At 42.6% G+C, this 13,504-nt stretch overlaps 1 protein-coding gene across 3 annotated transcripts in view; it reads left to right on the forward strand.

Annotated features, from left to right (window-relative positions):
• The window catches only part of LOC126335584 (cytochrome P450 9e2-like), a 99,043-nt gene that overhangs the window by 32,944 nt on the left and 52,595 nt on the right, over positions 1–13,504 (forward strand). For all 3 annotated transcript variants that reach the window (XM_049999017.1, XM_049999018.1, XM_049999019.1), the window contains exons 4-5: positions 11,133–11,341; positions 11,850–12,042. In XM_049999017.1, coding sequence (XP_049854974.1) covers positions 11,133–11,341; positions 11,850–12,042 — 402 coding nt within the window. The remainder of the gene's footprint in view (positions 1–11,132; positions 11,342–11,849; positions 12,043–13,504) is intronic.

Below are 13,504 nucleotides of genomic sequence, written 5' to 3' on the forward strand. Positions count from 1 at the left end.
TGCCGGCCACGTGCTCGGCCCGCACCACGCGCTGGCCCCGCCCCCTCTTCCTCGGCCGACGTTCGCCGCCACGTGGCTGCTGCCGGCCACGTGCTCGGCCCACACCACGCACTGCACCCGCCCCCTCTTGCTCGGCCGACGTTCGCCGCCACGTGGCTGCTGCCGGCCACGTGCTCGGCCCGCACCACGCGCTGCACCCGCCCCCTCTTGCTCGGCCGACGTTCGCCGCCATGTGGCTGCTGCCGGCCACGTGCTCGGCCCGCACCACGCGCTGGCCCCGCCCCCTCTTGCTCGGCCGACGTTCGCCGCCACGTGGCTGCTGCCGGCCACGTGCTCGGCCTGCACCACGCGCTGCACCCGCCCCCTCTTGCTCGGCTGACGTTCGCCGCCATGTGGCTGCTGCCGGCCACGTGCTCGGCCCGCACCACGCGCTGCACCCGCCCCCTCTTGCTCGGCCGACGTTCGCCGCCATGTGGCTGCTGCCGGCCACGTGCTCGGCCTGCACCACGCGCTGGCCCCGCCCGCTCTTGCTCGGCCGACGTTCGCCGCCACGTGGCTGCTGCCGGCCACGTGCTCGGCCCGCACCACGCGCTGGCCACGCCCCCTCTTGCTCGGCCGACGTTCGCCGCCAGGTGGCTGCTGCAGGCCACGTGCTCGGCCCACACCACGCGCTGCACCCGCCCCCTCTTGCTCGGCCGACGTTCGCCGCCACGTGGCTGCTGCCGGCCACGTGCTCGGCCCGCACCACGCGCTGGCCCCGCCCCCTCTTGCTCGGCCGACGTTCGCCGCCACGTGGCTGCTGCCGGCCACGTGCTCGGCCCGCACCACGCGCTGCACCCGCCCCCTCTTGCTCGGCCGACGTTCGCCGCCACGTGGCTGCTGCCGGCCACGTGCTCGGCCCGCACCACGCGTTGCACCCGCCCCCTCTTGCTCGGCTGACGTTCGCCGCCACGTGGCTGCTGCCAGCCACGTGCTCGGCCCGCACCACGCGCTGGCCCCGCCCCCTCTTGCTCGGCCGACGTTCGCCGCCACGTGGCTTTTGCAGGCCACGTGCTCGGCCCACACGACGCGCTGCACCCGCCCCCTCTTGCTCGGCCGACGTTCGCCGCCACGTGGCTGCTGCCGGCCACGTGCTCGGCCCGCACCACGCGCTGCACCCGCCCCCTCTTGCTCGGCTGACGTTCTCCGCCACGTGGCTGGTGCCGGCCACGTGCTCGGCCTGCACCACGCGCTGGCCCCGCCCGCTCTTGCTCGGACGACGTTCGCCGCCACGTGGCTGCTGCCGGCCACGTGCTCGGCCCGCACCACGCGCTGCACCCGCCCCCTCTTGCTCGGCCGACGTTCGCCGCCACGTGGCTGCTGCCGGCCACGTGCTCGGCCCGCACCACGCGCTGGCCCCGCCCCCTCTTGCTCGGCCGACGTTCGCCGCCACGTGGCTGCTTCCGGCCCCCGGCTTGCCGACCGGCCCTTGCGGCCACGCCGACTCCCAACTTGGGGTATTTCCAGGGCGCCGCACCCGCCCGTTACCTCACGTCCGGAACAAACTCCTGCAGCATGTATTCTGGTATGGGAGGAGCTAGTGAGGATTGGTGAGGTGGGCTAACATGAATTCAGACATGCTTTGAAAAAAAAAATTATTAACAAACAATTCTTACTCAACACTTATTAGAAAACATTGCCTGACCCTTTAATTTTGTCTGAAAGGATACCCATTACAAGGCTTACTCTTAATTAATAATATTTACACTGATCCAACATCAAGAGTAAGATACTGGTGATACAGTACTGCCAAATTTGAGCCCAAAGCAGTTATAACATCAGATAAATGTTTCAACTCAAGCTCAGTAACTATTTGTCATGAAAAGTTTATAATGCCTGAGGCTATTTCGAAAATGCATGTAGTAACCTTTAAACAAATTTATAATAACAAACTACCAGCAATTCAGACCTAAAAACTGTTTTCATATAAGTTCAGCAAATAAAGCACCTGAAATACATAATAAATTACAGGGGGACAACGTTGTCACAAGTTTTACCACGCCAGTTTTTCTCGTGCCACAGTTTAAAATTTGCTCATTTACTGTACATGTCTACCAAAGCATTTCAAACTAGTTTAGGTGCAAGATGCGTGGATAGTTCAATTACAGAAGGTAATTACTTAACTCAAGAAAAAATCTGCAGCATTAGAATTCATCCGCTGCTACCTCAGTGGATTTAGAGAGCCGTAATCTTGCCATCTTGTTTGATTTAACACGTCAGTCTGTCGCGCACTTCCTGGCTATAGATTACACACATAACGGAATGGCCGTGGTAAGACCTGAAGCAGAAATCAGCTAACAATGGCCCACATGTGGATACAAATAATGGGCCCCACCAGGGCAGACTAAGTGACAGCTTTGTAACATGAGTACTAAAACCAAACAAATGACCAGTCACGAAACAGTTGAAGTAATAGCGCTCCACAAGAGCAGACTCAGTTACAATTTTGCAAGATGAACAACTAAAACACACAGATGGGCAAGTACTCGATAATAAGGTTACACAGCTTCATGTGGACTTATCCAGTACTCGTGTGTCGATGCAATCAGGGCGCAGTGACAGTGTAGTGAGGACTGCATAGACCTGCAACCGTTGCTTTACCTGCCGATCTCCTTCGGGCAAAACCAGTATTGTGCAACCGACACGCTCTTGCATACAAAAGGGGAGGCCCTGGCAAGCTACAGCTTCGTAACCAACGGTTCCCAACTACGCCTCGGCCTCGACATCACTCCAGCTGCGGCCAGGCCGTTTCGTCGGCTGCTCACCGCTCGCCACCTTCCTGTGGCCGCTGCAGACTCAAGACTTTCCGCTGCCCGCCACTCGCCGCCTTGCCGACCACATACGCACCACAAGCCTCTCTGGCAAAGAGATTCTACACAACCACCGATTCCACCACACAGGTATAAACCAAACCTTGCAGAAGGTTTCTACGGACGGCACAAATTCCATATTCCCTACAACCTTCCGGCACGCTACCTGCTAGAGTTGGCTGGCGAACCCTGAGCCTTTGTTAGATGCCAACACGCGGCGAGAAGACTCTACACCAAGACCCGATTTCCCCAGAATCCACTTATTCGCCAACACGAGTGGCTTAACGACAACACGAGCACTGCATGCTGCCATTGGCTTTACTCCATCGGTAAGCAGCGCCCACCGAGTTCAGTTAACCTCAGTTAAGACATGCACCCATGACGATACCGTGTATCACATATCAAGACTACAGTTGGCTAAGCCCCAGAGTTTATATTACGATAAGCTCGTTTTGGATTTACTGTCCCGACTCAAAGAAGCATACCTACTTGCCTGTCTGTGACAACAAACGGCTGTCGTATTCAGTCTACACGCTTACAACATACGCGCCGGTTACCCATTTGTTGCGACCTACGCTGCGGACTTGGACAATGTCTGGTTTCCGCCTTTTGCTGGGTTTCTTACAACACTACCACGGACTTGGCTCTTTATTCACGTCATTGAAGTATGTCACTGTACTGAATAACTGCTTCCAGCCAAAAGATAAAGTATTGCCACAAAAAGAACTTGTAACTAGTGTTTTTGTTTTAAAAATAATGGATCGAGCGAGGTGGTGCACTGGTTACGACACTGTACCTGGACTCGGGAGAACGAAGGTTCGCATACGCGTCCGGAAATCCAGATTTTGGTTTCCCATGATCGCTGTAAATCATTCCAAGTAATTGGTGGGATGGTGATGTTGAAAAAGCGGCACAGACGAATCTGAGCTTGTGTTCCATCTCTAATAACCTTGCTTTCGATGATTCGTCGAACTCTTTATCTTGGTTTCCTTCTTCAAATACGAGGAACAGAAGCACCTTTCTAACATTAATCCTCCGTATTTCTATTTCCTAACAACTCTCGTTTTCCGCTGACTGAACTATGCGAGAATTATATGCTCCAGAAAGACTGTCAAGAAGAAATCCACACTGAGACAAAGTCCATCGCACCAAAAACATTGCACCACAAATTAATTGTAGTGATAGAGACGTTTACAAGCTCCTGTCTTTTTCCCTGGATCACATATTTGTTTTCATGTATCTCCTGGTAAATCTTAACAATAATATCTCCAATGCTCAATAGTCAGTCTTCGATTTTCGTATGCTTTTCACATTAAAGGTCCAAATCTCAACGCTACAATTTCATGGTAATACACATAGGAATCTTAAAACTCTATCTGGTTTTTACTCTTCTGTTTCTTCCTGTTTCTTACCTATCTGTCGTTGTCATCTACTAGTATTATGACTTCGTTTCCTCTACGATTTTCTTTTCGATGCGTTTCTTACACATTAATTTACTTAAACTGACTTTCAGACCTCCTTCAAAGCTTACTTTCCTTTCTCTCTTCCATTCGTTGTCGAAATTTAACTGTTCTAGATGCAATCAGTACAACACCAGTAGCAAAACGATATTGGTTCAAACATATTTCGCAGAGATTATATAGGTAAATAAACAGTGCTTGTGCTGGAATGATGTTTATGTTGTTTTATTTATTTATTTATTTAGCCCCTGTTTGTTTAGCATCACTAGATTGAGGCCTTAAGCTCGTCTCTTACCTCTGACTGGGGACAACACATCGAGAAATATAACACAACAGTCACAACAATAACAATTTGCATTATGGCTGTCGCGAGTGATATAATACCAGAGGTTATAGGGTTCAGAAAAGACCCTTTTTTAGGTTAGTGAGGACAGAAAGAAACCAAATTTCACTCAATGTGCAATGTCAGCTATCTTTATTGCATCAAAATATTCGAGGACTGTGAAATAAAATTAATGAATTAACTATCTGCATAGATGAATGAGAGTCTTCAAACCCAGCTGACATAATCTGCCTCTCTGAACATCATGTGACCACTGGTATAGAAATTTTAAGTGTTACAGGGTTTAGGTTAGCATCTCACTTTTATAGATCAGAAATGGAGAAAGGAGGAGTTGCCACATTCAGCAGGAACTGTCATAAATTTAGGAACATAGAAATTCATAAATTTTGCCTAGAACAGCATATGGAAGCATGTGCAACAGAAGTAGAATTTTACAAAAATTCCTCATAATATTAAGTGTATATCGAGCACCTGCAGATAACTTTAATCTGTTTGTAAACCACCTTGAAGCTGTACTGGCCCATTTAACAACTAAAAACAAAGAAATAGTGGTTGCTGGTGATTTCAATGTAGATTTCCTTAAAGACTCTCCCAATAAGACCTTATTTGAGTTAGTAACACTATCATTCAACTTAATTCCCACTGTAAAGTTCCCAATTAGGGTAGCCAATTGCTCACAAACAGTCATTGATAATATCTTTATAGAAAAGTCCAATGAACAAAATTATATTACAAAACCAATAGTCAATGGCCTCTCAGATCATGACATGTAGTTCCTTCTGTTAAATGTTAACACTGAACGTGATATAAAGTCTGTTAAATCTGAGCTCAAGAGGGTAATCAATAAACCAAAAATTATTTTAGAACACTCCTCAGAGACATTCACTGGACTGATGTTTACAATGCTCATGGCATGAGTGAAAAATATAACACATTTGCTAATAAAGTACTTGCCTTATTCGAACACTGTTTTCCCCAAAAACTTACCAAGGTTAGAACAAAGACTATAAAGAAGCCATGGATTACTCAATGAATATAGGTATCTTGTAAAATAAAAAGAAAACTGTATCTGTCAATCTAAAAATCTGAAACAGTTCCGATGTTGATGCTATAGCACATTATAAGAAATACTGCAAAATATTAAAGATTGTAATACTGATGTCAAAGCAAATATATTACAAGGAAAAGATAGTCATATCAGATAACAAAATAAAAACAATATGGGAAATAGTGAAGGAGGAGACCGGTAGAACCAGACACAAAGAGGAACAAATAGCTTTAAGAGTAAATGATACATTGGAGACAAATGTGTATAGTGTTCCAGAACTTATTAACAAACATTTCATAACTGTTAATGAAAAGATGGAGTTGTCAGGTTGTGTAGATGCTGCTGTGGAATACCTCAGACCAGACATTTCAAGTAGCTTCCATAATATGAATTTGACCCTCACTACCCCAGCAGAAATAATGTCCAACATAAAATCTTTAAAATCAAAAACATCTAGTGGATATAATGAAATACCAACAAAGCTAATTAAAGAATGTAGTTCTGAGTTAAGTAACATATTAAGCGATCTGTGTGACCAGTCGTTTATCAGTAGAATGTTTCCTGAATGGTTAAAATATGCTGATGTTAAGCCACTGCTTAAGAAGGGAGACAAAGAAATAGCATCAAATTTCCGTTCCATTTCACTTTTGCCAGTATTCTCAAAAATTTTAGAAAAAGTATTGTACAATCCGCTTTATAACCATCTTATCTCAAATAACGTACTGTCAAAGACACAGCTCGTATATTGCTCTGATATTGAGAAGCTACCTACACTTACAGTGAAAATGTGATTAATTCATTAGATAAAAAATTGCAGGCAACTGGTATATTTTGTTATCTGTTAAAGACATTTGACTGTGTAAATCACAATATCCTTTTAAGTAAATTAGAATGTTATAGTGTAACAGGAAATGCTGCAAAATGGTTCAAATCTTATATCTCTGGCGGGAAACAAAGGGTGTTATTAGGAAAGACATATGTATCAAGCTATCTGGCATCATCCAATTGGGAACTAATTACTTGTGGGGTCCCACAAGGTTCCATTTTAGGGCCCTTACTTTTTCTTGTGTATATCAATGACCTTTCATCAGTAACATTACCAGATGCCAAGTTCGTTTTGTTTGCTGATGATACAAACATTGAAATAAGTAGCAAATCAAGTGCAGTCTTAGAAATATCAGCAAATAAAATATTTATGGATATTAATCACTGCTTCCCAGCCAATTCCTTGTCATTAAACTTTAAGGAAACACACTACATGCAGTTTAGAACTTGTAAGGGGTGTCCCACAAGTATATGCCTAACAAATGATGACAAGCAGATAGAAGAAGAGGACAATGTTAAATTCTTGGGATTACTGCTTGATAATAAATTCAACTGGGAGGAGAACACCACAGAACTACTGAAGCATCTTAACAAATCTCTATTTGCAATGCGAATTGTGTCAGACATAGGGGATATAAAAATGAAAAAGCTGGCATACTATGCTTACTTTCATTCCATAGTGTCAAATAGGATTATTTATTGGGGTAATTCATCAAGCTAAGCTAAAGTTTTCTGGGCACAAAAATGTGCAGTAAGAGTTATATGTGGTATGAACTCAAAGACATTCTGCAGAAGCCTGTGTAGGGAACGATGAATACTGTTTCTCAATATATTTATTTTTTAATGAAATTTGTCATTAAAATATATCAGTTTTTCAAACCAACAGCTCAATTCATGGAATCAATACTAGAAATAAGAATAATCTTCACAAGGATTTAAAGTCACTTAGTCTTGTACAAAAAGGTGTGCATTATTCAGGAACACATTTTCAGTAACTTACCAGCAACCATAAAAAGCTTAACAACCAACGAAATTCAGTTTAAGAGAAGCCTAAAGGATTTATTGGTGGCCAACTCCTTCTACTGTATTGATGAATTTCTCAGTAAAACCAACTGCACAGTGGATAGCAAATGGACAGTGGACAGCAACAAAGTGGCAAAGCAATGCCAGCAGCAGAATGAATGAATTAAGCACAGTCTAACTATATAAAAATTCTTGACAACAGGTGCGTTTGATAGATATTGCTTCTTACAATGACACCTGAGTGTCATCTGTGGCAAAAATAACGCTGTGGCCACAGTGTGAGCTTTTGAGTCACAGGCCACGCCAGACTAGCCCAAAGGCTTCTACTGATACTTGGAAATGGATGGAAGTTGAGAGATGGGAGAACTGACATACCCATCCCAGCTGCCACTTTCACTGCCCTGTAGTATAGTACAGTATTTTGTGGAAAATATGCTGATCCTAAATTCTTCAGACTTTCTAAAACTTTTAGATATCTGAAAATAAATATTACACAGCAAGAGGATGAAACACAACAAAGTGAGAAGAAAAATGGAAATTAAAATCTGGTGACAGACCAAACAAGGCATCTTTTGGCTAATATCAATGCAGCTATACACACATGAAGAGAGTTCCAAGTACTGTCACACCTTACCTTTCAGGTTTAATGCGAATGTGTTCAAATTTCATTAAGCCTTTAGCATTAGCAGTAATTGCTAAGCTGTCTCCATGATAGAAATCAACTCTGAATGGTGTTCCATAAATTTTTGCTTTTATGTTGCCAGATGAGACGACGACATACTCTGCTGCTCTTTCTTTAACTTCAAGCCTGAAGCATACAAATATTTACAAGTAATTATTAAGACATTACTGACAAAGACTGAATTAAATTGTTTGTAATAAATAATGTTTTCCATTAGAATATCAGTCACCTTTCTAGCTGAGGTTCACCAACTAAGACATGTTCAACTTCATAGCGTGGTTTCAATGGTGACAATTCATTTATTTTCATGCGGAAAGTTGCATCTGACAAGGAAAACAACTCAAATTTGAATTTTACCAAGTTCTGTGTGTTCTGTATCTCAGCACTCACTACACTGTCTTCTATTTTTAGTGTATTCAAATGAAGGACATACACTGATTTATCAGTTTCCACTGCACGGCATCTCCTGTAAAAACAAAAACACTATGCCTCATTCATACGTTCAGTCTAACCTTAAAAATCTATTTATAACGTTAAGGATTTCAATAAAAGATTTTCAAGTACAAATTTGAATCATCTGCTGAAACTGAAAAACTTATTAAATCCTATGACAATTCATGTAAGTTAAAATTTGTAAATCCATAGGTGGTAAAGTAGCACTAAGAAATGTAAAAAAGTAAAAATTCAAACTAAGTTAAAGCAAACACAATGTTTCTACAATCTTGCATAGATGTACTGAAAAATAAGTTCTAATATTGGAGTCTGCTATATGTTTGAAAGAGCCCTGTTAAATCCCTCCAGAAGAGCACTGTTCAATGCTGTGGCCAAGCTTTATTTTGAAAGTATTCATTTGTTTCATTTTCTTTCTATGTGGACCATTTATGATGATGACTGACTAATGTTGATGCAAAATGTTTATTGCAACACAAATGATTTCAAATCCTGTGGGTACATTTTCATGAGTTTCTTATATTAAGATTTTGGCAGTTCTTTGCCTGTTACAAGAATGTCCTTAAATTATTACATTTTTCTTCTTCCTTCTTACATCAATTCAAAATTCACAATTAATGATTTTTTTAATGTAGGAAGTACAATATAACATCTGCACAATTTCAGTGCTGTAATGTGTTCATTGTAAATAAGTATTATAGTAGTTGTATTACACGTTTATTACCTTATAAATAAATAAATAAAACTTTTGTATTTTAAATTCAGTGCTTTAGTATTTATAAAATGATTCTTTCATATAGTGTTCATTAAAAATGACGATCATTACACTTAGGACCTGTGGAATGGTACATTAGCTTATTTGTTTGAGTTGTAAATATCTGTCATGTATTGTTGCTTTTCTGACATGTTCTACATCCTGGAGGACCTCCTAACTATGGATCAATTGGAATGAAAGTAAATCTAATCTAATCTAATCTGAAAAAATAATAATAATTAGCAATACTAATAATAATAGTTATTATTATTATTATGATAAAATGTAGGCATTAAGAGCTAAGCTGCTTTGTTTAGCACTTTTGAAACCTTGTTTAGTGTTAGAAGAAGTAGAAGGGATGATGAAAGAGGGGATGACTGTAAAGATAGTGACAATGACTATTAGGAAGTAATAGAATCTCAGCAGAGAACTCAGTAGATTAGCGGAGACGAAAGGGGAGGGGATGGGAGCGTTGACTGAGCTGCAAGAAGAGATAGTTATTGTGATACATGGTGGGTCATTAGCTGTCTTGAAAGATTTCCATTTCTCTCATATTATGAGGACGATTGTTCGAAATTCGGGTTCCTGGGACAGAAAATGTTAAGAGGACATAGCAGTGTTGTGTAGTGTTACAGATGGATATTATTTTGTTGACAACGAGTGTTTCAAGTAAGTTGTTCAGACAGTAACATAAGGGGCAAAGATAAATAGGAAGGAGCCCAATGATTGAGTGGACGAGATAGCAAGCGCAGCGTGTGAGAATATCTACGTTTATCGGTAAGTAGTAATAATAACGGTTCATAGGCAGGATATGAGTGATGTGGTCGGAATAGTGTACATCACAAAAATATCGCACACAAGCGTTCACCGCCAATTGCAGCGACATGAGCTCTCATACGAAAGTCCTTGGAGAATAGGATCATCATGATCAAGGGTGCCGAGTATTAGAGACTTTAAAAGTTTCCGTTTTAAGCTGGAAAGGAAATGCTTTGTTATATTTATGAGGGGAATGAAGTGATGCTGACACCTTCTTTCAAACTGCAATTGTGTTCTGCCCTGTCTAAGTGATGGTTCAGAATTATCCCCAAATTCTTTTCAGAAAAAGAAATGCGTATTTCTGTGCTGTTTCGGATTAAGTGTGGAACAGATTTTTGGAGTCTTTTTGAGTGACTAAGACTGCTTGCGTTTAGATGGTTACACCCATATTCTGCACCCATTCTTATGAAGCAAGTAAGTAAGCATTTACGTTCTGGACAGCTGCTCTCAGATTTTTTTGATTTTGCACTTAGGTATAACTGAGGATCGTCAGCGTGTAAATGTTATTTGCAATAGAACATAATAGTCGACACACTTTTGTCACACTTGGAGGTACAATCTGTTTATTATATAAAGGGGGTTAATCCTTTTTCCTATTGTGTTTTGTTGCCTCGACAATAAAAGGGCAGCGATGGTTGGGTGATCTCCTCCACTACGTCTCGACGCTTGTGAGATACTAGGAGCATTTGACGGGAAAATTCACACTTACGATTCTTACCCCTTTTCTTCAGTTAGCTATAATAAGTTTTCGTATTATCTTAACCTTTAATTTCATTCGACACTGTCAAATCAGACCTGGGACTCAGTCGCAAGTTACGGCATCCAGCTAGCTACATAAATTAGGGAAGAAAGTTAGTGATTCGGTATGTAATTACGTTGCAGTTCCTTCTGGAGAAAATCGGGTATTGACACTGGAGATGAAGGACCTATTCACACGCGTGACCAATGATGTCATTGCGACGACTGCATTTGGAGTAAAGGTGGACTCCTTGGCAGAACCAAACAACACATTCTACACAACGGGCCGTGAGCTGACGACAATCAAATCGGGAACGGTAATTGGATACATGCTAGTGCCAAGGCTTATGCAGGTATGTTATGCACATTAAGTTGTTACTAATTTAATTGTATGTGACTACTTGTATTCCTTGTGGTTGTATTTATTTATTTTCTGTATATGCAGATTGAAGCGACGAATAAGAGTTTGTACCAAGGCCAGTATTCATACCCGGGGCCCCTGTTGGCTAGACAGATGCGCTAACCTTTACATCACCCTGGCATCTGTTCTTGGGTTTTGTCCGATGTCGAGGTGCTATTCCTGTAGTATTAGTGAGCCTCTGCAATGATTTTCTAGCTTAGGGGAGAATACCAAGTGGGCTGCGACGTGAATGGGAAGTTGGACTGAGGAGGGATACGTGCTGCAGCTGTCCGTACGGTGGTGTAGTGGTTGGCGCATCTGCCCAGCCAGCAGGAGATCAGATTCCAGCCTTGATACAAGTTTTCATTCTTCGTTTCAGTCTGCATGTAATGTTTGAGAAGGTCTCTAGAACGGCATTGTTTCATATGATCTATTTATTTATTTATTTTTGCATGCGACAGTTATTAGGTGCACAGTTCGTCAACATGAAAGCAGTGGAGTTCTTCAGGACCATGTTGACCGAGACTATGAAAGCGCGAGAGGAGCAGGGCATCGTGCGCCACGACATGATCCACCTCATGATGCAGGCCCGCCGCGGAGAGCTGGCGCCTGAGGAAGGGGAGGCGAACGGCGCCAGCCAGAGCAAGGGGCGGCGTGAGTAGAGCCTTCCAGTGTCCTCGTCACTTCCTTACACACCTGCCTCATATTGACAAATCGATGTTCCCTCTTCGAAAGAAACTTAACCTTGTTCGAAGCACACAAAACCATTTTGCGCTAGTTAGAATTTAGTACTAAGTGCATAGACATTAGTTTGAATCTGAACGTTGTGACTGACATTCTGTGGCCTTTGTGTAAGTGATTAGTTCTAACAAGGAGATGGCACGGCTGTGTGGTCGGGGATTTGTCGGCAATTTCGTGTGGTGAAAGGGGACCCCTAACACCTCACGTGGTTAAAGTATTAGGACGCACTACCCGGAAAATCCCGGGTGATTTACGAGTATTAAATATTAGTACACTGACGAGCAGCCGTCTGGCGTAGGTGTTTAGGGCTCGGATTATTACGCCAGAGGTCCCGTGTTCGATTCCTCTCTGGCACTTTCTTTTTTTCTTCTGTTTCATTTTCTTTGGTTATTCTACCAATTATTCAGAAAGTTTCCCAAACCTACATTACCTTTAACAAATTATTTTCATTATTGAATAAAAATTATTTTCTTTTTGCGCAATTTCCATTTTTCATTGTAAAGTATATGAGAAGAAACATTGCCTTTTTAATCAGTATAACAAAGTCAATTGGAAAACATTCAATTTTTATACATACAATAATTATAAACAAGAACTGCAGTAGTAATTATCGTAAAAAAAGAAACAAAGCAAGAATTTTTGCGACATATTGCGCAACATATAAAAGCGGATTTTTTACAATCACAGGGCGTCTGCAATAAATCTGTACAAAAAAAAGCCCCATTAACATTTACGAAAATGTTTCCAGTTTCTGACAATTTTGAGGCAAACTAGGCATATTGAATCATGTCTCGGAATATTGGTGACGATAATTGATGGTGTTCATAGAATGAATTTTTATACAATCTTCCCGGGAATTAATTTCACGATTCTCCTGTAACATTGCGCTGCAATTTTGCAAGCAACAGAAGAAAAAAAGGAAGTGCTGGAGGAGGAATCGAACCCGAGACCTTTGGCATAACGGTCCGAGCGCTAACCATGTTTTTTTAATCACATTTTGTTCGTTATTGTTCGTTTCAATTGTTCGTGTCGGACGTCATCTGATGCCCGTTGAATTTCGTTATTGAACCATTCACTCAGTTTTTTTTATTATTATTATCACAGAGGGCAGCTAACCCTCTGACCGAACACGCTGTGCTACCGTGCCGGCGACCATGTCGTCCAGACGGCGGCTCGGCAGTGGACTAACATTTTATACTAAGAAATTTTGGATCGATTTTTCTCGGGATTTTCCAAATAGTACGTCCTAATACTTTAACCACGTGTGGTGTTAGGGGTCCTCTTTCACCACACGAAATTGCGGACAAATTCCCGACGCTACGCTCGTGCCGTCTCCTTGTAAGTGCATAGACACTAGTTTGAACCTGAACATTGT

Source organism: Schistocerca gregaria, chromosome 2 (genome assembly GCF_023897955.1).
Source record: "Schistocerca gregaria isolate iqSchGreg1 chromosome 2, iqSchGreg1.2, whole genome shotgun sequence".
NCBI lineage: Eukaryota > Metazoa > Arthropoda > Insecta > Orthoptera > Acrididae > Schistocerca > Schistocerca gregaria.